General features: G+C 40.2%; 1 protein-coding gene across 1 annotated transcript in view; it reads right to left on the reverse strand.

The window, feature by feature from the left end:
- ZDHHC13 (zinc finger DHHC-type palmitoyltransferase 13) overlaps positions 1-26,812 on the reverse strand; it is a 3,021,844-nt gene that overhangs the window by 1,355,820 nt on the left and 1,639,212 nt on the right. The window contains exon 8 of the mRNA XM_044082531.1: positions 15,813-15,938. Coding sequence (XP_043938466.1) covers positions 15,813-15,938 — 126 coding nt within the window. The remainder of the gene's footprint in view (positions 1-15,812; positions 15,939-26,812) is intronic.

A 26,812-nucleotide genomic window follows, 5' to 3' on the forward strand; every position in this document is an offset into this window, starting at 1 on the left:
GTCTGGTGGACCCCAGCCATAAACAAACTATACAATAGAAGGAGGAAGCTACTACATGATAGAGCAAAATCCCAAAAAGGGAAGGCATCTCTGATCAGTATTAGCAAAAAACTAAGGGCACTCATAAAATCGTCTAAGGCCAGCTTCGAGAGAAAAATTGCACAGGACACTAAGGATAATCACAAGGCTTTCTTTAGTTATGTTAGGAACCTGGGTGGGAATTCCCAGATATGCTCAGAATTAGTCTAAAATGACAAAAAATACACCGAACCCACAGACATTGCCAACATCCTAGCTGACAGGTTCAGCGCAAACTCCCCTCCCCCCCCACCAAATGGGCAAATATCTATCCCAGCAGAGTGCTGCCCCCCTGACATCTCAGATGCTCAGGTAAGAGCCACCCTCTCCAAAGCAAAAAACACAGCATCAATGGGACCGAACTCCAAGAAGAGCTAAACCCAAACATAAAACTACTGTTCAATCTCAGCCTTACTACAGGATATGTACCCAAAGAGTGGCATACAGCAACAGTGGTCCCTTTCCACAAAGGTGGTGCCTCAACGGACCCTGGAAACTATCGCCCCATAAGCCTGGCTAGCTTGGTCTGCAAAGCTATGGAAAGGATCATCATGGACCTCATAAATAAAGATATTGGGGACCTACAGACACTGGATCCTACCCAGTTCGGCTTTGTTAAGGACAGATCCTGCCTCTTAAACCTGGTCGACTTCTTTGAAACAGTCACCAAGGCCATTGACGAAGGGAAGGTGGTCCACACAGCCTACCTGGACCTCGCAAAAGCCTTCGATACAATACCCCACTCGGGCATTATACATAAGCTCACCAGCTTAAATATAAACCCCTATGTCACTAGATGGGTTGCAAACTGGCTCAAGGACAGAACCCACATGGTTAGAATTGCTGGAGCCATGTCAGACTCCAAACCAGTTACAAGTGGTGTCCCAAGTTCGCAGATGACTGCAAACTGGGCGCCATAATCAACTCTCCAGCTGACACAAGCATCCTCCAAAAGGGCCTCATAGAAACAGACAACTGGTGCCAGAGCCATGGCCTCAAGCTAAATGCCAAAAAGTGTATAGTCATCCCCTTTGGCAAAAACAAAGTGCCCACAAATTACCACATAGGTGGTAATCCATTAAGTACAGAAGAAGTAATTAGGGACCTGGGGACCCAAGTTGATAGCAATCTCTCATTTGACAACCACGTGGCCAAAGTGGTTAGAAAAACATTTTATATAGCCCACCTAATCATGAAGGGATTCACATCTAGATTAGGGGAGGTCATCGTGCCTCTTTACTCATCCCTCATCAGGCCCATAATCGAGTACAATGCCCCTTTTGGGATGTACCTTACCAAACACCTGCAGCAACTGGAAAGACCCCAAAAGTACCTCACCAAGAGGATCAAAGGGCTCAAACAGATGCCATATGCTGCCCAGTTAAAGAAACTCCAGCTCTACTCACTGGCATACCGCCTGCTCAGAGGCGACCTGTGCCTGATGTATAAAGCCATGTCCAACCTGGAGGGACATGCTGCACCTCAAAAAATCCAAATCCCATTGAGCTACACGCTCGAGAGACTTGAACCTCAGCACTGAAATAAATAGGACATGCTGGAGGGACAGATTCATAACCCAGAGGCTCCCTTCACTCTGGAATAAAATCCCAGTCCAGGTTAGGCAGAGTCCCTCATTGACTCTCTTCAAGAGGAATCTTAATGAGTGGATGGGAGATCGTAGGTTTACCCCGGGTATCACTTCTGTGTCACTGTTAGACAGAGGCACAGTATACTAACCTCGAAAAAGGGCATAGCAAAATTAATTTAAAATGGGTGGCGAAAGCCAAACATACTCTGGCTAGGCTTATAAATTCCCTAGGGCAGATAGCCTAGTATGAACCTATGAACCTAAGTAAACAAATACTAATAACAAAGATAAACACAGATCACATTTTAAGTCTACATACTTCTGAAATAATCACATAACATGCAATAAAGGAATATATATAGAATGGATAGAAATACAATACAATACATATATGGAAATGTTCATGTAGTATGGCAAGAAACTAAGCAGAAATATGGTAAAACTAAAGTCAATACATTGCTGAACCAAGGTACTAGACATGAAGTAAGTAAATATACACATAAAGGTGTGTGAACTTTGGAAGTTAAAAAATAAATTAAAGAACAGTAATAAGGGATTATGGGAATTGAGTGCAACATGAGTTTACTAGTATGGAATATGAAGGAAAAAAATGTGTAGGTAGTAGTAAGAGAGAGAGCTAAAAGTGAGCTAGAAAAGTTGTCTTTGTGCAAGGGTGCATCCAATAATTTAGATTTGACATGGTCTGGCAAGGGTTGTTCCTTAAGCCAAGCATGCCTTCTAAGGACAGAACCAGTGCCTGCTGCCCTGCAAGAAGCTTCTGGGGCATCAAAACCACAGTGTAAGGTGTGCTTAGTTACTTGACGTGCAGAATGCCTTAACTCTTGTAACTCTTTACTTTCTGCACAAGCAGGAAAAGATGATATATTTGTTTGAGGAGTTCTATGGTATGTTGCTGAAATTTTAACATATGGAACTGACAATTTAGTGCTCAGAGTAGCAGAGGTGTATACTTTTTTACCCCATCTGTCTAGTGTTCGGGAATCCTTACCTAAGGGGGTGGGATTCTTAGCAGAAGTTGCTTTAATTCCTTTAGGCCCTTGAGAAATAACCTCAGGGACAGCAGTAGGATTTTTGAAAAGAAATTTGTGAGTCAGGGACTCTGTAATACCTGTCAGGCTTTCTGGGAGCAGGAGAGAGGGTGTCAGGAGTCAAACTAGATTCCATGAAAACATACATCATCCACAACATCCAGGACAGGGGGAATGACCAGGGGTCTGTGCTGTGGAATATCTAAGAATTCTCTAAGTCTCTTTTTAGACTGAGGGTAGTCTTGATATTTCCAATGAAAATGCTCCCTTAAAGTATGAAGGGTTTCCCAAAGGAAAAGTCATCGGGTGGAGAGGCTGAAAGAATGGATTCCTCTACATCAGAGTCCTCATAAGCAGAGAGGGGTTGCATGTCTTCATATTCAGATGCATCAGAGTAATCAGGCTCCTCTTCAGATAAAACTACTAGGGACAGATCTCTTTTTCTTTTGGAAGGGGTAGCTTGGCTTCCCCTGATCAGCATTATAAGGTCTTCCGCCATTTTAAGCATTTGAGACTGAGGCAAGGAAGCAGGTGTCTGAGATTGGGTCATTGGTTTCTTGGGCATGGTTCATACCCTGGGCCTTAGAAACTTGGTAGTTTTCGAAAGAATGCTAGATGCATAAGACGTCATCGGTATGTGTCAAGAATCGGTAGTGTGAAGTAATTGCTCGAAAGCCAGTGCCTGCTCAGCGGCTCCTGACCCATCCAAGGTAAACACAACAGCAGGATCCTTAGTCGAAGAAGATTTTTGCAGCATATCAGACTCTGAAAGGGTTTTGGTAGTGGCCTGCGAATCCACAGAAGTAGGCATCAGGGGCTGCGAAAGCACCTCACTGATTACCGGAGAACTGACGACTACCTTAATGGAAGGTGTCTCTCTCTGTCTTTATCCTTAGGTTTTTTCGTAAGATCTGATGTCGGATGGCTTACTGAAGCCATATCAGAATTTGAGGACTGTGAGTGAATCTAGCTACAATAAGGGCCCAACAACGTATAGTTCTGGCGTTGAACAAAGCACAAAAGCAACAGCGATTGACATCATGGTCTGGGCCTGAGCAAGTGACACAGTAAGAATGAAAGTCTCGATGTGGTATTTGCTTTCCACAGGCGAGACAATTGTTAATTTTGTCTGACATCAGTTAGAACAAGAAAAAAGGATCCCAACAGGGTACCTAGTTTTAGAAGACTTCAGCTTCAGTTCAGAAGACGAAACTCGGGTAGTGGCCGGCCAGCACTAGTACGAACTGCTTCTGCTTCTGGATCCTCGGCAAGAAAGACTGATATAATAGCATCGGCTGCCTTATTTTATACTACTGATGACCTGACATCAGTCCTGAAGCGACAGCACCCGATGCAGAAATACTAAGCCTCTGGTATTTGAGCCGACCGAGGGCTTCCCTGGCAGGGATAACCCAAATGTGATGACTGCAACAGTGAAACACGAAGAACATTGATATACATCAGATGCACGAAAAGACAAAACCACAAATGCTCACATGAGCAAAAATGCCAGGATTTGAAACTGTGATTATGGGGTCGTGTTACGGTGAGGAGTAGGATATTTGCCCTTTCCTCACTGTAGTGCGACCTCGGAGTTGGAATATATAGTTAGCGGGGGGGGGGTTGTGGGAGTGCAGCCCCATACAATAGCAAATCCGATTACCGGCATTTTTGATCATGTGAGCGTTCATGGTAAAGTCTTTTCAGGTTTATAATATAGACCCAAGAACATCAACTGTTTCAGATTGTAAAAAAACATACCAGGGGACGGAATATACTAGACATTGTGTTCCTAAAGAAATTACTGTTACTTCAAGTCAAGTTTTACCACCACTGATTTGAAGTGATCATAGCTTTATAAAGTTTAATTTGTTGCTAGATAATTCTGCCAAATTGAAATCCAAACCAATGCACAGAAGCTTAATTGTAGATTAAATGGAAGAAAAACAGTCATTATGTATCTAATATAATAATAATATCTAGCTGGAGTAAAGTGTTCAGTGGAAAACTGCAGATGAAATGCGGAAAGTTTTGAAAGAAATTGAGTGCAAAAAATCAAAAAAATGTTTAACATCAGGATCTAGGCATATAATATCAGGGAGATATATTTCCATAAGAACAAGATATCTGATTAAGGTGAGAAAAAATATAAGAAATAGAAAAGAGGTCAAACTACAACTTTGAAAACTGAACTAAATAAGCTGGACAGACAGATTAAGAATAGTGTGAGACAAGATCAAGAAAAATTTGAAGAACATTTATATAGATATTGAGCATAATAGGAAACACCTTTATAGATACATAAGATGTGGAGAAAGTAAAGACATACAAACTGATAAACTGTGCAGATTCTAAAATTTTTCAGACACAACAGATTACAGATTGATTTACAAAATCTTATGCAAAACAGTTTGGCTGCACAAAAGTGGTGGTAAATTGTCCTAGTGACATCCAGGTAATCCCAGATACTGGAATCAAATGAGATTATATTGAAAAAGAACTGTGCACACCAGATCCAAACAAAGCACAGGGAGGAGACGGAATTAGTAACAATGACCTGAGAACACTTCAGCAATAATTTACAGTATTTATTATTCACATATAAATATAATATATATATATAATATAAATATGGGGAGATTCCTCAAGATTGGAAACATGCACTTATTAAACCTGTCTTTAAGGGACAGGGGAGTAGGACAAACCCAGAGTAATATAGACCCTTCAGTCTACTTTCATGTTGCAGAAAAATAATGGAGAAGATAATATTGGATAAGTTATTGTCAGAACTGATAGGTTGGTACTTAAAACGATATATCAGCATGCATATGTTGACAACAGATCTATTACCACCTGTAATATGATGTTCTATAACAATATAATAACAGCTATGAATGAAAAAAAATGCATTGTGATGCAATTTATATAGGTTTAATTTCAGCATCTGACAGGGTCACATACAAAACACTGATCAATAAATTAATACAACTAGGTATTGATGTACTCTTGATAGGATGGATAGCTGAATGGCTTACAAATAGGACATGGCAAGTATCATACGGCAACTGGACAGGTGAAATCCTTGGTTATAGTCAGGGTGTCCCACAGAGCTCTCTCCTATGTCCTTACTTGTTTAGATTGTACCTTTCAGACCTAACGTTTTCATCAAAGGTGTTCTACAGTCCATATGCAGACAACTGAAATTGGGTAAATTGATGTTACAGATGAGGCATGTCTGCAAAATAACTTGACTAAATTGAACATTTGGGCACAGAAGAATAAAATGCCGATAAATACATCATAAACTAAGCATATGAGATTTGGGAGACATAACTGAAAGGTGAATATTTAATACAGCACATAGCGATTGAAACTGTAGACTCATATAAGGACCTGGGTATATGGGTAGATCCAGCTCTGAGGTTTTTCTAATCATATCAACCAATTGTTTAATGACAGTTATAGAACTCTAGGTTGTATAAAAAGATTTATAAAGCCCAGATAATAAAAAATTATTAAGTCATTGTTTGTTAGTTACATTAAACTCAAACTGAAGTACAGAATAACAACATGGAAACCCTATAAGAAAACAAGCATGAGTAATCTGGAAAGAGTACAGCGGAAATATACTAAGGGCATCCATGGATGTGAAAATTTAAGTTATTATGAAACACTAAAATATGTGAACTTGTACAATGCCTCGTACAGACATCTAAGAGATCTTATTCAGGTATATAGGGCATTTAGAGACAACTACCTCTGGGAATGTTTGGGGTTATCAAAAAGTTCTAAAGAATCATCAGACAACCTACATAGAAGATTAAGAAGTTTAAAGGTACAGAATATGAAATGGGATGAAATAACAGCCAGAGAGACTGAAACAAGATCCAAATGTGGTGCCTCTAACTGGAAACCCCAGGCCCAGATGCAGTACCTAACTTTTGGCTTAAAGTATTAACTTCTTTACATGAGGATCTAGCCATGAGCAAGAACTATTTATATGCACACCCCAAACAGACACCGCACTGGTTAACAATAGGAAAAGCAAGCTACCCTAAAAATGATAGACCAATAACTTGTCTTCCGACGACATATAAACTATACATGGGGATTGACGCCGACAGAGTTTATAGTCATTTAGAAGAAAACTCAATTATGGCAGTAGAACAAAAGGGCAATAAAAGAAAATCATATGGAACAAAGGATCATTTGTTGTTAAAGTTATACTGGAGAACTGTAAGAAAGGGAAGAATCTAAGTATGGCATGGATTGACTATAAAAAAGCATTTGATAGTATCCCACACTCATGGATAAAGGAGTGCTTAAAAATGTACAAGGTACATCTTACACTGATTGATTACATTACAGTAACCATGAAACAGTGGCAGACCACTCTGCAATTAAGCCATGATAAAGGACAGATTATCCTAGGGATAAAAATCCAAAGGGGGATATTCCAGGGTGACTCCCTGTCACCGTTGCTATTTTTCCTTGCATTAATCCATTAAGCTGCTTACTTAACAGCTTAGGTCATGGCTATAATTTGGCTTCTAGAAAACAACAAAGTCTAATGACTTCTCATCTTCACTTTGTTGATGATTTAAAATTGTATAGCTCATCAGATTTGGAACTGAAAGCACAGTTGCAGGTTGTCAAAACTTTTTCAGATGGTGTTGGAATGTCATTTGGTCTTGATAAATGTGCAAAAGCAACCTTTAAAAAAGGAAAATTGCAGCACCAGGAAAACAGAACTTGAGTAAGAGGGGTGTATAAATACTTGGGAACTGATGAAGGATCAGCAATAAAACATGAACAAATGCGAATAAGGCTTAGTAAGGAGTACTTTAGAAGACTTAAAATAAACCTGAAAACAGCACTGACACCTAGGAACAAGATCCAAGCTATAAATCAATTTGCTCTTCCTGTCCTAACTTATAGTTTTGGAGTGATTGACTGGCCCCAAAAAGTGCTGGATAGATTGGATAATAAAACAAGAAGGATGTTTCATGCTCACCAAATGATTTATAAAAATCAGTGTATACCAAGATTATATATTCCCCATTCTGAAGGAGGGATGGGCCTCCTTGAAATTGATTACATGTATAGATCTGCAATCGTGGGACTCCACACATATCTACTGACCTCACAAGATCCAAATGTGGTGAAAGTTTTGAAACATGAGGAGAATAAATCTAAGATGACATCTCTGCTTAATTTAGCAGAAGCATATAGACGTCAAGCAGGAATGGAAATCAAACCAGAAGTGGATAAAAAACAGGCAGCAACTGAATGTGCGAAAAAAACAAAAGAAAGAATATAAGGTGAAGGACCAGGAGAGAAGGCAAAAATGTGGAAAAAACATAAATATAGTTGCAAGTATATAAAACTTCTGGAAGAGCCTCATGTTGATCAAGAACAAACGTAGGAATGGTTAAGGAGCGTTGAGCATAAATGCCTGAAAGAACCGACTCCACTGCTATTGGACCTGAACTCTTGCTATTTCCAACCCACTCCAATGTGTAGATGTTTTACTTATTACTAATTTCTACACTTGGTATTTTTAAAACACCATCACCCAGTGACATTTTTGCCTTAATTCCTACAATTAGAAAGCAGTAAAAGCCAGAGCAAGATGCATTATTTGTACCTACTGTACAAAACCTATACTATATCTCCTGCATAGGCTCTAACCCCAATAGCGTCTCAAGCATAGTCCATTGCAGCACATCCTGACTGATTGTTCTCTATGTATCTGTACTTTCTTGGAATAAGAACCTTGCAACGTGTTGTGTCTTGCCCCAGCAAATCTTCCTTGTTAATGCATAAATTCTTAAATGTAACTCGTTTTTAACTTAGTTATTTGCCTGTATTATCAATGTGGTTTTAGAGCTTATGATAGTGCCTGGAACATATTGCAATCTTGTTTTTTTACTGAGGTATATATGTTATTGTGTATATGCAAACTCATAACTTGCTCTCTAGACCTAATATTGTCTCCCTCACTACCTTTTTCTCTCCTTCTACATTTACCAGCCTTGTGTTCCTGTACTAAACACCTAAACTTACCCTGTTGGAAGCCTCCAAAAGATAGTCTTAACTAAGAAATAACCTACCAGCTCCCCAAGAGACAATTAATTTCTTAAAAGGCAGTAAAAGTATGTATTGTTACTGCTACAAGTAAACTGTAATACCTTTAATGTATAGTAAACTGTAATACTTTTAATGTATTAAAGACTCTGCTAGGTTAGGCAAGCTTCCAAGTCGAGCTAGCCAGCAGCCAACCCCCCCCATTTAGCACTTATCTTTATATTAGCCCTATTTCCAGCACATATTCTCTACTCACTAACTGGATTATCTCCCCTCTCCCCTAACCTGCTATCCTCTGTAGACCTGTCTGTTGCAATAAAGTGACCGGCCACTAGGTGGCGCTTAACTATCAGCTTACTGTTCACTAATCTCCCTCTCCGATTCTTTACCATATCTCTCCAACTCTGTTCTCAGTTTTCTACAGACTTACTCTTTCACCATCTCTCCTGTGTCCAATTTATCTTTATTCACATTCTACTTCTCTGTCACCCTGACTCTCCTCTTACCAGCCTCTGAACTTCTACAATTCTCTCACTCTCAGACTTACCTGCTGAACTCTCATGCCTCACAGATTGTCATCCTTGACAGTCTTCTCTCTTGTCTCTACCCGCTCCATTCGCCCTGCAGGCTCACTCCGCTCCCCTACCCTGCCCCCATTTCCCACCTGCCCCTGGTGGTCCTACCTTTATTCCTCTTAAGACACACGCCCACTAAACCTACTCCAATCTGCTTAGTCACATCATTAGCATTCCCACCCCCATTCACTCAATACACCCTCCTTAGTTTAATTACCACAACCTCTATCCTATCTTATTCCTGCTTATAATATCTAACTCCCATTTCTCTCCCACCTTACATACCAATATCATGTCCACATCACTAATCCCTTACCAAGTACAACTTCTAATCTTAGTCTCACTCCTACCCCCTCTAACCACTACCTATATCCTAACCTCCTATGAACAACCTCTTAACTACACCCTTCTCTTCCCCTCCAAACACACACTAACGGAAACCCTACCTTTCTCTCCATACTTCCTAAACATCATTTGTAAACCCAGCTACCTACTTGCCAAATATCACAGACTATCACATATTAAATACATCAACCTAAAACCTAGAAAATTCCTTGACTACTATTATAAGCCTCTCCAGCCTAAACACTTAACACTCCTCCTCTCCTTACTAGATGGGGGCATTCATCCTAACCCTGAACCAAACTATACACTTAACACTACAAACTGCAATCAACACAATACTTGTACCCTGTCACCTACCAAACCTCCCAACTCTCTCTCCATAGCACATCTTAACATACTTAGTATTTGCAATAAAATCACACAAGTCCATGCCCTCCTAGATGTCCACCTATTTGACATCCTATGTTTATCTGAAACATGGCTAAAACCTACCATTAAAGACAATGAAATCACCCCACCTGATTACAATATCATTAGACTGGACTGTACAGCTAAAAAGGGAGGAGGGGTAGCTATGCTCTATAAAGCAGAACTGCAAGTCAGCACTGCAAATCTTAACCTTCCTATGGACAATATGAAATAATCATCTCTAAACTTCAGGTCAGCGCTCATAAAGCCATAAATATCATCTGTATTTATCTTCCACCAGGTAATAACATTAGTACACTCGAGTATATCCTTAATTGGCTAGCTACCAATCTTCCACAAGAAACCATAGTCCTAGGGGACTTTAATATCGATTGGAATTCCTGCAATAGTACAAACCCTACCACCCATATCAACTTATATGGCTTCTCACAAACTATTAACTCCCTTACAAGAACTAACAGACTCAACAACAAAGAAAGTACCTTGGACTGGATACTTACTAATACCCCTCAACAAACCTATATAGCAGGAATCCTTCCTGATGACCTAAGTGACCATTCACTAACTTATATTATTAGACATAAAACCAACTTAACCTTCTCTAACACTTTCAGAACAGTACGCTCTAAAAAGCAATTCAACCCGGAACGTTTCCAAATGGAACTTAAACATTGCAATTGGTCACCATTATAATCTCTCCCTCTAGATGAAGCAGTTGAATACTTCAATTCTACATTCTTAACTATCCTCGACCACCATGCCCCATTACGTTCTATTAGAAATAAAGCTAAACCTGCCCCTTGGCTCACCAGTAATACTAGGCAAAAAATCCATCTTAGAAACAGGTCCTGGTCAAAATGGCGTAACACTAAGAATTCCATTGATCACCAAACCTTTAGGGAAAACAGAAATAATACAAAAAAAGCCATCCTGTCAGACAAAAAGAACTTTTATCACCAATTACAGCAAACCTCCCACAAAAAACCTCATAAATTTTGGTCTAGCATTAACAAACTTCTAAACCCAGGCCAAACTTTCATACCTAACCCACAAGGCTCTAACCCTGAGAATCCCTTACAAACAGCTAATGCCTTTAATGCTTTCTTCACAGACACCATCCAAACTCTTGCTACCCACCTATCTCCTGATACCTCTAACCTGCCTGCTTCTACTACAAACCCACCCCCATCATTTAAGTTACAACCTGTATCTACCTCCTTTATTTGTTCCCTTCTCCAGAAATTAAAACCTACCACCCCCTCAGCTGACAAACTCCCAGCAGAATTCCTGCAAAAAGGAGCTAAAGCTATTGCCTATCCCATTTCCATTCTAATAAATAGAACCATAACTGAAGGAACTATCCCATCCATCTGGAAAATTTCTCATATCATCCCACTACATAAAGGTGGGAACTCCAATGACTTCACTAACTTTCGTCCCATAGCACTACTATCCCCTCTTGCAAAAATTATGGAAATGTGTATCCATAACAAACTACTTAACCACCTACTCCATAACAACCTACTCACCAACTGTCAACATGGATTTAGACCTTCCCACAGTACCACCACAGCCCTGCTATCCTTCACAAACTATATCAACAAATTCTGCAATAACAATATTCTGTCCTCTGCACTCTTTATTGATTTATCTAAAGCTTTCGACATGGTTAATCACCAAGTCCTCCTATTTATACTAAAATCTCTTTCACTCGATCCTATGTCTGTGAACTGGTTTACATCCTACCTAGAAAACCGACAGCAGGCTGTTCTCTGGCAAAATAAACTATCTCCTTCCTATCTCCCTCGGGGTCCCCCAGGGCTCCATATTAGGCCCACTCCTATTTTCCATTTATATTAATGACCTGCAATCAGCTATTCCACACACCACTTGTACTCAATATGCAGATGACTCTACTATTATCTACTCAGCCACTTCTCAAACTAAACTGCAGTCTATTACCCAAAAAGCTTTCAACTCTGTAGAACAATGGTTCTCACACCGCTGCCTTCTCTTAAATCCCAAAAAAATAAACTCTTACTCTTTACACCAACCCGTAAGTCTACCCCTTTACATTTCACTTTTACATCCAACAATGGAACTCTTATCTCTCCTGACCCAACCACTAAACTCTTAGGAATAACAATTGACAACCACCTTAACTTTGATACTCACATTAACACCACAATAAAAATAGTTAACAAAAAACTAGGATCCCTTTATAGAATCAAACCCTTTCTTACACCACTAGCTAGAACCGCTACAGCCAGAACCCACCTAATCTCCACTCTACTCTATGCGTCTCCTATATATACCAATCTTTCTAAAAATAACCTCAACAAACTAGCTATATCCTATAATAATATTGCTAGATTTGCCACAGGTTTTCCATTTAGAACCCATCACTGTTTGAACCTAAAACAACTAGACTGGCTAGAATTTCTTAACCAACTTCAATTACAGCAGCTCACAATAGCCCACAAGACCTTGTTACAACCCAACAGCACACCTATATTTTCTAGCCTCACAACACCCTATAATAATCTCAAGAATCTACGCTCCTCAAACAAACTGCTGATCAAAACTACCAAATCCAACAACTCTTCAGGTGAATCCTTGTTCTCTAACTCCATTGGGAAACTTTGGAACAAACTACCCTCTGAAATCACATCACAGACTTCTCTTTTACTTTTTAAAAGGAATCTAAAACTATATCTCAATAAACACTGGCTATGCTCCTGTACTAACCCTGACTAACTTTTCTCCTGTTACTACTTTTCTTTCTAAACTATACCCTCTATTATCTTCCCTTCATAGTCTCACCATTTTATATTATTGCATACAAATTTGCATATATATAATAACTATGACTATTATAATTAAAAAAAAAAAAATTTGTAATGCTTCCTGTTTTTATAATATATGTCACAACTTTTAGATTAATTGTATAAGTTTTTACTTGGAGCTTTTCTCCCCGGGCCTCTACTGAAAATGGACATGTATCCACCTAGACTAGCCCGGTCAACAAATGTAAAATAAATAAAATAAAATTTACATCAAGAAATGAAAGGTTAATATTGGTAGCCCAAGACAGTGGGCTATGTACACGCTGGTTTAATAAGTCCCTTGAACATGTGGGAGAAACAGACATATGTAGGTTTTGTGGAACCAAATTGGAAACAGTCACACACCTTATTGCTGGTTGTGACTCTCTAATGGCAGAGAGACTGTATACTGAAAGGCATAATAATGTGACGAGACTGTTACACTGGAGATTGTGCAAACATTATGGTTTCGAAGTGGCTGAAAAACACTGGAAACATAAGCCACAGAGAATCATAGAAAATGATGAAGTTTACATCACATGGGATCACCCAATACCAACAGTCCAAAAGATAGATGCTAGAAAAATGGATATAGTGGTCCAAAAAAAGAAGACAAAAGTAGCATTGATAATTGAAATCGCCACACAGTGACAACAGTGTCTTGCGTACAGAGAGACACAAAGTCATAAAATACCTTGATCTGCAGGCAGAAACGAGAGCCATGTGGAAGAAAGATACCCAGACAGTTCCAACAGTAGTAACAGCAACTGGTCTTATAAAAAAGAATTTACAATCGTATTTAGATATGTTACCAATTCATGTAACACCGTACAAATTACAGGAGGAGTCATAACTGGGCACATTGCGGGTGCTGCGAAGAGCAGTTTTGACTAACATCAGAGTGAGACAACACTAATTTCATGAACTTTAATTGTACATTGACTTAGGAATGGGGTCCATTCCCATCATGGTATTAGAAACCCAAAAGACTTGCAGAAATTAAAAAATATTAATCATTCAAGCATTGATCACTGAAATCACCACACCTAGTGACTACAGTGTCTTGCATACAGAGAGACACAAAGTCATAAAATACCTAGATCTGCAAGCAGAAATGAGAGCCATGTGGAAGAAAGATACCCAGACAGTTCCAATAGTAGTAGGAGCAACTGGTCTTATAAAAAAGAATTTACAATCATATTTAGATATGTTACCAATTCATGTAACACCGTACGAATTACAGGAGGAGCCATAACTGGGCACATTGCGGGTGCTGCGAAGAGCACTTCTGGCTGACATCAAAGACTGAAACAATACTAATTTCATGAACTTTAATCGTACTTTGACTTAGGAATGGGGTCTATTCCTGTCATGGTATGAGAAACCCTAAAGACTTGGAGAATTTTAAAAAAAAAGACTCTATAGGAATGAGATGTGTACTAATTGGTTCTCTGACAGTAGCTGATGTATGGAACAGACTAACAAATTACATTAAAGCAAGTACTAGTTTAGATATTTTTAAGAACAGCCTGGACACTTATTATGGGAACAAGTGTTTTCATATATTGGCAAGCTAGAAAGGCATTAATGCCCGCGCTTGAAATATTTGTATGTATGCAATTTAAATTATTAATTAATGGCACCACTTGTTATAGTAACTACATTATTTCACTCAGAAAATTAAATGCACATTGATTAAATCATTTAATTTGCCAAAAAAAAAAACTAAGAAGGGGTCTCAGAGTTAAATTTTAAAAGATCTACAGTGTATAATGGGAAAAAGTTTAGATGTGTAATTAACACATTTTGCTAGTTTGACAATGTTATTTTTATTTCTTTAATTTAATTAATGAGGCTAAGAACATTAAATAGTATTTTAACCATTTACTGAGTATTTTTCATCTCCTAAATTACAAATGGAACTACTGTGACAGAAAAAGCCAGTGATATTTAATGGCATCAATCATTTTTCAATGTATTTCCAATCTGATTAACATCAGGGTATCATAGAAAATGTGCACATGCCCCATTTGTCAGTACCTAAAAAGATGCCTCGTTTTACTACAAGGGAAATGTTTTTTTTACTTTTATGGATGAATGAGCTAAGTAATGCAAAATGAAACAAATGTGTCATTTTAAAATTGCCACTGCTTTTGATATTTCACATCACTCTCGTAAACAATTCACCAAATATTCAGTTTCAGATTATTACTTATTTTCCTAAAAAGAGTTTATATATTTCTTAAATATATGCTTCTTGAAAACATGCCAGTGACTCCTTAGCCCTTTCCCCCACCTTAGTATACCCCATCCCCTCCTATCATACTACTGTCATACTACCATACTTACCTTTCCATCAAACCAAAGTCCATTTTAAATCCAAGTCCTTTGTATTCTATACTACACCCCTACCAACATAGAAAAAAATCATACAAACCCACAGCAGAGAATGCAAACCACAATACAACAGTGTTACCATTATACAATGGCTAGCTTCATCACCCACTTACTATAAAACAGTCAGCTATGGAAGTAAAAATAGACACAGACAACAACTTCAGCAGTGGAACTGAAGACAGATTAGTATCGCACCAAACACTTAAAATAACAGCTGCCAGGGTTATCACCGCTAAACATGAAACATGCCTAAAACACCTATTATTAATGCAGCACCCTACAAATAAATCAATTACTTGTTTTGTTTTAGTGAAAGCTTGCCCTGCTTTTTTAGTAATGTTCTTTTGCCATGCTTACACTGAAACATGCAGCACACAGTTAGATGTCACTGGAAAATTACAATAAATATGAAATTATAATAAACATTTTAAAACTCTACCTTGTATCTGTCGAAATTCTTTAGGGCTCTCCACAGCCTGCTGTTTCTAGCACTATGTTCTTGTGAAAGAATATGAATCAGCAGTGGATTTCTTACTTCATGAGCAATATCAAGAGGGGTCTTCCCCTAAAAAAGAAATTAAACTCAAATTAGTTAAAAGGAAGAAAAAAAAACATGTTTTGAATGCTAACAGCAATATGCAATATTTTAATTTTGTGAATAGCATTGCCTGAATGGTAATAGACACTGAAAGAGATCAAAAAAGCATAAGTATAGTTGTATAAATAAACTTACCATAACAGAAGATGACTTAATGACCCATGCTGCATTAGCCTTGGGTATATGGGTCCTGCCTCTATGACCATCCAGCTTCACAAGCTTTGGGCAACTTCCCCACACACTGTCAGAAGCTTGGGCAGAGCTCCTTAAAAGGACCATTGGAGTGCAAAAGTTTTCATAATATTTTTTGCCCAGGAGGGAGGCAAGAGTCCTAAAATAAACCAAACAGTAATTACATACAAAAAGAGGGGGGTGAAGAGAGGGGAGGCTGCTATCAGTGATCTATTGAAATATATATTGTTACGCTAAGTTTATTTACACAACTGTTCTATGTTCAGACACAGACCACTGTTACAGTAGCCTAAGCTATGTGGTCACATTACCATAGCTTAGAGACGTAAAAGAAAAAAAAATGGGGGAACCAATAAACTAAGAATCAGGAACCCCTGGAGAATGGCCCTGGCAAAACCTGTCCTGGACTTGAAAAAGGAATTTTGTTTGTAGTGTTTTGTGAATTGTGTATGGACTGTGTTGCTGCTTCTAAAATACTTCTACTAGAGTCCACACTCCTTTGCAGAAAACCATCATAAAAGACAAATCCTTGTGGAATGTTATGGAGAGCAGATTTATTACGGTCACTATAACAAAAAGTAAGAGCATGAGACAATCTTAAAAATGGTCTGTTTCGGCACTGGTGGTCCTTTTGTCTTAGCTTCATAACAGAACAGCTAATCAGCTTTTCTGAACATTAAGAGTTTTTGTATAGATAGTAGATGCCTGTGGACATTTAGTTTTGAGAATATAAAAAGCAAACTGATATTAATATGAAGCAGAAGAAAAACAAGCTTTTTAGGGAGGAAAGTGAATATAAAGATAGAACGGTGTACCCTTTCCCCCAGTCTTATCTTACCAATGCCCATGATACCTATGATTCTAGGCAAGAAAGGATTGAGTGTGACAATGGAGATAAACATAATGTTGTTGGCTATTTCGATAATGAGGAGGAAACATATGACAAAGGTTACCCACCCCTTCGAAGGTCTGAAAGACCCATGAATAAGGGTTACAACAACCAAAATAATTTTTTAGGCAGACAGGGTCGTGGCAGAGGACAAATGTTGAGAGGGCAGAGATGGGGGAGGGGGAATTACAACCGTTAAACGATCATGACGATAAGGTTATTTCTGTGGAATATGAAGGTAGATTGTTGAGTTTTGGGGGTTTCAACATTTACAATTATTCGGATGAGAATATCACTTAGGAACATTTCACCTTATTAAAAAAGGTATGAAGTTCATTTCAAGTAAGAAAGAAGACGTGTTTCACAAGTTGTTGAAGCTTAAAAACTATACAAGAAAGTTAAATTTTAAATATTTTTTTCAGTAATAACGACGACACTGGTAGAGGGGAGGTAGTCATGCCTTCTAAACTATTAAGGAAGAAAAGTTGTTTTAATCCCCCATTACACCCAGCCATAGCCTCATTTGAAGAAGTTTGTGCACAGGAAATTTTCAAAGCATTCAACATTGGTAGAAGGGGGAAGTTTAACCTTACACCTAGTGAGAATAGAACTTTGGTTAACATTGGAGGTAACAAAAACATCAGGGTAATGAAGCCTGATAAGGGTGGGGGTATTGTTATAGTCAATAAAACTGATTATAACTGTCGCATTTCAGCCATGTTATATGATGAAGCGAAGTACGACGTTGTGTCTAAAAACAAAGTGAACATAGCCCAGAGAAAGATTGCGTTGATGTTGGAAGACAGCCTTTTTTCAAGGTGTCATTAATGAACCAATATACAATTTTTTGATTAACAAACATCCTTTAACGCTCTTGGTTTTTGGTATTCCTAAGACACATAAGGGTACTTTAGACCCCCCCCCCACTGTCTCCTATGACATATTCTTTGGGAATTTTTGTGGAAAGGTTGGTGAGTGGTTCCATGGTTCCTATTGATTACATTCTTAAGGATTCATGGGACTTCCTATGAAGAGTTAAGAGGGACTTAGACAGTGAAGGTTGTTCTTTTACAACCATTGACGTTTGTGATTTATTTACATCTATTCCCCACGCAGTTGGGTTAGAATTATTTCATGATGCTTTAAGGGAGAAAACTACACTCAACGATACCCTGTTAAATTTTGTGATGTTACGTATGGACACGATTTTAAAAAAATAACTTTCTATGTTTCAAAGGAGAGTATTTCAGACAGAACCAGGGGGTAGTGATAGGTTCCAGCTGTGCCCCTTTGTTTGCTAATTTAGTTATGTTCAGATGGGAAAAGAGGAATGTTTTCAGCACAGAATTTCGACATAAATGGTCCTTGTACTTAAGGTACCTGGACAACATTTTTATTTTATGGAAAGACGCTCATTATGGGAAAGAATTCAGTGCATTTATTAATAACATTTGTGATTATTTTAAAATTACCTAATTTCACAGTCAAGAAAGAATTAATTATTTGGACGTAACCATTATTAAAGGCACTGGGATGAATGAATTTTATTCTTCCGTTTACAGGAAACCAACTTTTTCTAACGATTATTTAGAATTCAACAGTTGCCATCCTTACCATATGAAAAAAAGTCTTGTTAAAGGCCAATTTATAAGAATGGTGAGAATGTGTTCAACTTATAACATTTTCATTGGTGAGGTGGAGCTGCTGAAAAAATTATTTAATGAATGAGGTTATCCTGAAAAATTGGTTTCTGAGATTTGTGAATTTATCAAGGGAAACTGGGGTGTTAGGTACAAGCCCTTGTTAGGGAACCCTATTGAACCAACAATTGTTCAAAATAATTCCAATAAACAAGTAAACAGTATGGTTTTAACACATGGTTATTACAATAAAAGTATTAAGGACATTATGTGTAGGAACTGGGTGTTGTTGAGATCAAATAAGGAACTTCAGGCCGTTATGGGGAACAACCCACATTTTGTTTTTAGGACTGGTGTCAATTTAAAGTTTTTGTTTGAAAACCCCATGTTAGTTAAAGAAATTCCTGATAAAGGCACAACAGGGTGTGGGGGCATTGTTATTATTGTAATTTTATTTATAAGGAACATTTTTTACATATTAGTGAATTAGGTTTGAGGTTGAGAACTACTGTGGGTAATTGTGGAACAAGGGGTTGTGTCTATATGGCAACATGTCAGGATTGTTCCAAGTTTTACATTGGTAAGACAGAAAGGACCCTTCAGAGAAGGATCTACAAGCACATGTATGCTATCAAGCACAAAAACTCTAACAATGCCTTGTATAGACACATTGACAGTAGTGTGGGTTGTGCAAAGTTTTTATTTTGCATTTTGGAAATTGTGGCTGTGAATTACAGGGGAGGTGATTGGGCAAATGCTCTTGAGAGGGCAGAAACGAAATGACAAATTAGGTTAAATGCTGGCCATGCTCCTGGTTTAAATGACCACATTTCCATTATGCCATTTTAAAGTATAAGGCTTTGCTTTTATAAATGAGAAATGTTTTGATCCTTGTTATTTTAATTAACACATTGTTGTGACTTTTGGCTGATGGCTGTTTTTTTTTTAAATTTCATGTGACAATATTGTGGATTTTTATTTGTTGTATTCATGATTTATTAATGACATTTTTTTAAACGTTTGAAAGATTCTGATGAAGTCCAGGGTTGCTGGATGAAAGCGCTTGACCGATTTTTGTTAAAAGTATATGTTTGTATTGGGAATAAACGTTTACTATTCACCTACTTGGAGAGTTATTCAGTTAACATTTTGTACCCTTCAGTGAGACAAAAGGTGTTTGTTCTTTTTTCTTGTTGTGTTTCCACCTTTACACTTCTGTTTCTGACTTCTAAAATTCTTCTACTAGAGTCCACTCCTTTCCAGAAAACCATCAAAAAAGACAAAATCATTGTGGAATGTTATGGAGAGCAGATTTATTGCGGTCACTATAACAAAAAGTAAGAGCATGAGACAATCTTAAAAATTGTCTGTTTTGGCACTGATGGTCCTTTTGTCTTAGCTTCATAACAGAACAGCTAATCAGCTTTTCTGAACATTAAGAGTTTTTGTATAGATAGTAGATGCCTGTGGACATTTAGTGTGTGAAGAATTTTCTGCCTTGCTCTTAGGGTTAGGGAAGAAGATTGGGAGAGCAAATAAACATTAAGGCCACTTTAAGCATAAAGGAAGGATCTGTTCTTAAAGAAACTATGCCCTGTAAAAAAAATTCTGTTCTTAAAGAAACAATGCCCCTGAAAAAACATAATTATGGTTGACACCATAAAAGTTTAAAACTCAGATATACTCCTGCAGATGTCGGTTGAGATGAGTAAAACAGTCTTTCAATTTAAGAACCTCAAATCAGCCTGATGATTTGGTTCAAATGGAGACAGAGTAAGCTTCTTAAGTATAAAGTTGAGATCCCAAGGAGAAGCCACATGTTTCTTAGATGGGGGAGTACAAAAAAGAAGTTATGAGCTTACCATAATGTTCCATGTGTATTGTCCATCTCGACCTTTAGGACTGTGCCATCTGATCCATCTCGGCCATTTCAAAAGCTCGAGGTCTTCAGCAAAGCTCATGGGCATCCTTCTTTACCCATAATGAAACCCTTTAGCTTCCTTAGATGTTGTTTGCCCTAGTACTCTTTTACTCTTACAGAAATAACCTGAAAAAATGAAAAAAAAAAAAAAAAAAAAAATTATATATATATATATATATATATATATATATATATATATATATATATACATATACACACACACACACACACACACACACACACACACACACACACACACACACACACTCACACAGACAACTAGGATATTAACTCTGAGGCTACATAGTCCTGTACTACCCAATTTATACTACTCGGTCTCCCAGGAATACAGGCAGGGGGTACAGAGGGAGGGTTGTGAGAATAAAGGTTGAGATGGACAACACACGTGGATCGTTACGGTAACTACATAACTTCTTTATGTGATGTTGTCAATATCGCCTTTATTCTCACTGATGGGACCACGTCCCAAGCCACCTGACTTTTGGGTTACTCATGGGAGAATATTCCTCAGAACCATAGAATCAAAAGCTCCACTCCCAGAGGCCAAATCCACTTTGTAATGAGTAATAAAAAGAAGTTATGTCTTACCACAACATTCCGCTGTGTTGTTCATCTTCCTTCATTCATCTCTGATGGGTTTGGTTCTGAGCCCTCGGAACAGAGTCAGCCTTTTTACTAAGCTCGTGCCAGCCAAAAAACTCTCGAGCTAAGTTTCTACCCATAATGCCCTTCTCCCTGTTACCTCAGATTGAGTTTGCTAGAGAAAGAAGAAGTAAAGCCGAGGCCACTTCTGTGCAAGTAACCTAGGACACCACTTATAGGTTCATAAGTTGGTAATGGGCTATCTGCCTGAAGGCATATATTAGCCCAGCCACGTTGTGCAGTATTCACCGCCCCTTTAGTAGTTCCCTAGACCCTTGTACTAGCAGCTAGTACCCTTGGTTCCTATCTAGTAGTGCTGTTGGTGTGATCCCGGTGTGAACTTTCTGTTACCCATCCACTCATCAAGGTTCCTCTTGAAGAGTGATAGTGAGGGGCTCTGTCTTATGTAGATCGGGACCCTGTTCCATAGTAAGGGAAGTCTCTGCGAAGGGAATCTATCCCTCCAGCATGTTCTATTCATTGTTGTGTTGAGGTTTAAATCCCTAGAGCGTGTAGCTCGAGTAGATTTGCTTTTGCTAAGATGGAGCATGTTCAACAATTCTGGGTTGGACATGGCTCTGTACGTTAGACAGAGATTGCCTCTGAGAAAGCGGTATGCAACAGAGAACAGTCTTAGCTTTTTCAATCGTGCTGCATAGGGCAACTGTTTGAGTCCAGTAATCCTAACAATCAATCAATAAGCAATCCTAATCAGTAACTTGGACCCAAAGCATCCCCCAGGAGCCTTTGGAAGGGGAAGGAGGGTGGGAAGTGATGAATGAAAGAAGATGAACAACACAAATGGAACGTTAAGGTAAGACAACTTCTTTATCTGATGTTGTTAATCTTCTTTCCATTCATCACTGATGGGACAGAATCCCAAGCTACCTTGAGGTCCATGGGCCCTTATGGAAGAACATTCCAGAGTACCATTGAGCCGAAGGCAGCTCTCCCTCTGGAGACCAAGACCAATTTGTAATGATTGATAAAGGTATGAGGCTTAGCCTAAGTAGCTGCTGTGCAGATGTCATCCATGGAAGCCCTGGAATGGAAGGCTACCGATGTTGCCATAGATCTAGTGGAGTGAGCTTTAACTTTTAGCACAGGTTCGTTACTGAGGGAATAGATGAAACATATGCAGACTCTTAGCCATTTTGATAACGTAACCTTGGAAACAGCATCTCCCATCCTGGGCCCAGAAAAGGAGATGAAAAGCTGTTCAGATTTACGGATAGGTTTGGTCCTGTCTAGGTAAAATCTCAGTTGCCTATGTACATCCGAGGAGTGAAGGCAGTGCTCTCCTCTATTGGAAAAATTCAGAAAGAACACTGGTAGGTCAATGGTCTGGTTTATGGAGAATTCAGAAACAACTTTGGGAAGGAAGGATGGATTATTCTGAAGTGATACTCTGTCTTTATGGAAGACCAGAAAGGGCCTCTTGACACACAATACCTGCAGCTCTGAGACCCTTCTGGCAGATGTGACAGCTACCAAGAACAAAGATTTCCAAGACAAAAACTTTAGGTCACACTTTGCAGCAGGTTCAAAAAGTTTTTGAGTCAAAGACTGAAGGACTAAAGTGAGGTTCCATGGTACCACGGGCTGTGTGACAGGAGGCCCGATATAACAGGTCCCCTTGAGGAAGGTCTTAGACGTAAGGAAATAAATACCAATGTGGAAATTAGAAATTTCTGCTAGGTGTACTCATATGGTAGAGGCAGAGGCTCCATTATCAAAAAACGTAGCCAAGTATTGCAGTACTGCAGTTACTGAAGTTGAATACGGGTCTAGCATGTTATCCTTAGACCAGATGGAGAACCTTTTCCATTTATCTTGATATAGTCTTCTGGCGGATGGTTTATGAGAGGCCAGAATGAAGTCTCGAACAGGTGAGGGGAGATTAATTTGCCTGGCAACTAATGGAAGAGGAGAAACCAAGCTGTCAGCTTGAGACTGGACAGATTTGGGGGGCTCAACCCATGGGGTGAGTAATCAGATCTGGAAGAGGGTCCAGAAACCAAGGCAGGTATACTAGGTGAGGCCGAAGGAAGGGGGAACCAAACTTGTCGAAGCCAGAATGGCGCTATGAGGATCACCTTGCATCTCAAGTGAAGAGCTTTCTTTACAAATTGTGGAATCAGAGGAATGGCAGGATAAGTGTAAAGTCCTGTGGGCAATCGTGGATTAGAGCATCACTCGGGAACACCCCCTTCGGGAGAAGTAGGGCAAAATAGCTGCTGCACTTGTTGTTCAATGGGGAGGCAAAAAGATCGCAGCAAGGCAGGCCGCAGTGGCTGAAGATTTCTGTCGCTAGCTTGGGATTGAGAGACCACTCATGTGGCAGGAGGATGCATCTGCCCAGTTTGTCCGCAATTACGTTAGAGCTCCCCGAGATATGCATTGCTTCAAAAAACAGTTGGAAGCTACCACCCACTGCCAAATTATCATGGCTTCTCAACAAAGGGGTAGGACTTGGTTCCTCCTTGCTTGTTGATATACCAGACCACTGACATGTTGTCTGAATTGCAATTGTCCTGGAAGGGAGAGCCGAATGAAAGGCCTGCAATGCTAACAGCACTGCTCTCAGTTCCAGAACACTGATATGCAGGTGGGGCCTCTGAGGTGGACCATGTGCCTTGGACTGTCTTTCCCTGGAAATGCCCCCCCCCCACCCCCACCCGATCAGGGAACCATCAGTGGTCACAATAGCTCTGGGCTGAGGGGACTGAAATGGACAACTCCAAAGTTCTACATCTGGCCTCATCCACCAGAAGAGGTCCTGTTTGCAGGAGTTGGTTACTCAAATCTGGTAACAGAGTGGGGGAGTGATAGTTTGGGAACCATTGACAAAGAGAGAGCCACTGCAGGATCCACATATGTAGCTTTGCTAGAGGCACTATTGGAATTTAAGCTGCCATAGAGCCTAGGGCCTGAAGAATTCCCTTGATGAAACTTTTGTTTGACAGAGTATCACTCAGAGCCGGAGCCTCAGTCGGTGGAGTCTGTGATTTGGAAGTGATACTAGACAGGACTGGGTATTGAACACTGCTCCAATGAATTCTATCTGTTGTGCAGGAGTAAAGTTTGATTTCTCCTAATGTATTGTTATTCCAAACAATTTTGCCAGAGAGAGAGAAAGTACAATGCAGTGCTGTTACCAGAAGATGTTCAGTGGGGGTGATGAGGAGCCAGTCGTCCAAATATGGAAACACCCGTAATCCTTGTAGTCTCAAGTGAGCTGTGACTTCTGCCATGCATTTCTTGAACACTCTGGGGGCTGTAGAGAGACCGAATGGCAGGGCACGAAATTGATAATGACCGGCCCCTAGCTGGAAGCGAAGCAGACTCCTGGAGCATTTGTTCATCTTGATGTGGTAATACGCATCCTGGAGATCTATCGAGCACATCCAATCACCTTCTCTTAAAAAGGAGAGAATGGACTGAATCATGACTATCCGGAATTTGGTTTGGGTGACAAACTTGTTTAAGCTGCTGAGATCCAAAATGGGTCTCCAGTTCCCTGTCTTTTTTTGGCACCAAAAAAAATCTTGAGTAAAATCCGGATCTGCGCTGGTCTTGTGGGACAGGTTGGATGACTTTTTTGAGACAGCTTTATTATCTCTGAAGTTGCTTCTTCCCTTTGACTGGGTGAAATGTCAGGAAGCTTTCTTCGAAGATTTGGTTGACAAGAAAGGGGAATGGTGTAATCTCTGGTGATGATACTCTGCACCCAACAATTGGTGGAAATAGACTGCCAGGCAGCTTGGTGCAGAGAGAAACGACCCCCACCTGCTTCCAGAGGTAAGCAATCTGGCTGCTCCTCAGGAGTGCTGGTAAGGCTGTCCAGAGAAGGAATCCCTGGAGCCTTGGTTACAAGGACCTCCTCTGCCTCTACAGGGCTGTCTTCTGGCATTACCTCCTCTGCCCCTGGGGGTGTCATCACCATGTGCAGCATGGAATGGACCCTGAGATTTTTTTGTGCCACATTTTCCCACTTCTCTGATTCCTGGAGAAGGTACGCTGAGGAATGGAAAACCATAGGCCTATGGCAGACAGGGTCTTTCTGTCTTGCTCGTACCTGGTTAGTGTGTCCTTCAATTTGGAGCCACAAAGGGACGATGCTTCAATAGGAGCATTCAAAAAGGAAGACTTGAAGGGGTCCGCCAGGTCACAAATGCGCATCCAGGCATGGCGCCTTATGACAATGCCCAAACCCACTGCTCTAGCTGCTCCTTTGGTTGCATGTGAAAGGAACCTCATGGATGAGTTGGATATCGATTCCAGGGTTGAGAGCTGCGAGGCCACTTTGTCCCTGATCTCATTAGACAACTGTCCTGTGAGCATCCCAGAGAGTTTGGAGATCAAGTCCCTCTGGAGCCTCGTAAAATGTGCCAAATAGTTTAGGGACCATATAGCAAAGGTCCTTGATGCAAAAACTCGCTTCCCAAGTCTGTTCACTGCCAGAGATTCCCTGTTGGGTGGGTGGACAGTGAGACTTTCCTCAGCCAAGTCCTTTTTCACGGCCGCCACCACCACCATAGCATTGACTGGTAACCCTTTGGACCAATGCGGGTCCTTCTCAGGAGAGGAAGGAATTCTGTCTGGTCTCTAAGGGATCACCTCAAGGTTCTTCCAAGTGCGCTGCACAACAAGCTGGATGACCTTGGCGGCAGGCGGGGTCACCCAAGAGGTAGAAGGCTGGGCATGGAAAGCCTGCAAGAACATGGACTCCTCAGACGAAGGGTTGGAGGTCTTCCAGTCACCTCTCTACTTTAGCATTTCCAGGATGTCTCCGAAGGAGACATCATCAGGAGGTGACCCATCATCATCATCATAATCCGTATCTTCTGTTAAGGACTCCTCGGGTGAGTCCATGTGCTTCCTCTTGCATGTCCACTTTCGAGGGAGTTCCTCAGTGGGGGGTCTCTGAGGAGGACTCGAAAGAGCAGGTACCCTGAACAGGGGTGTCCTGCAGGCTCTCTGCCCGGTGTCCCAGGGGGGTGGTCTGTGGAAGCTGTAGCTCGGAGGAAAAAACTGGGGTTCTGACATCAAAGGAGTGCTTCCAGAAGCAAGACCCCTCTCAATTGCATAAAAGGCAGATCCACCCAAAAAGGGACGGGAGCCCAGAACTGAGAAAGGCAACCTCAGGACTGGGGTCACACCCCATTCTGACGAACCCACCCCCACAGATGAAGCCTCAAGCAGGATCAGTGCGGACAGGACTATTGGCACTGAGGATGGACCCAAGGAGAAAGATGGCTCCGTGCCCCGGGCCGAAGCACCCATCCCCCAATCCCCAAATTGAGGAAGGACCGGTTCCACAGGAACCAAAGACTAAAGGGACAAACTTGGAGCTGGACTGAGGTGCACTGTAAGCCCCAAGGTGATGGGTTTCGAGAAGGATGTCATAGCAGAAGGTTTTGGAACCAAAATGGTTGAAGGAAGAATGTAAGATTGAGTCCATGGAGAAACCACCCCAAGTCCTGCAGGTGGATGGGTCTTGCGTGGGTATCCCCTCTGGCTAACAACAGCTGGT

The sequence above is a fragment of the Protopterus annectens genome, chromosome 9.part0, assembly GCF_019279795.1.
Source record: "Protopterus annectens isolate FY-2018-M chromosome 9.part0, PAN1.0, whole genome shotgun sequence".
NCBI classification, from domain to species: domain Eukaryota; kingdom Metazoa; phylum Chordata; order Ceratodontiformes; family Protopteridae; genus Protopterus; species Protopterus annectens.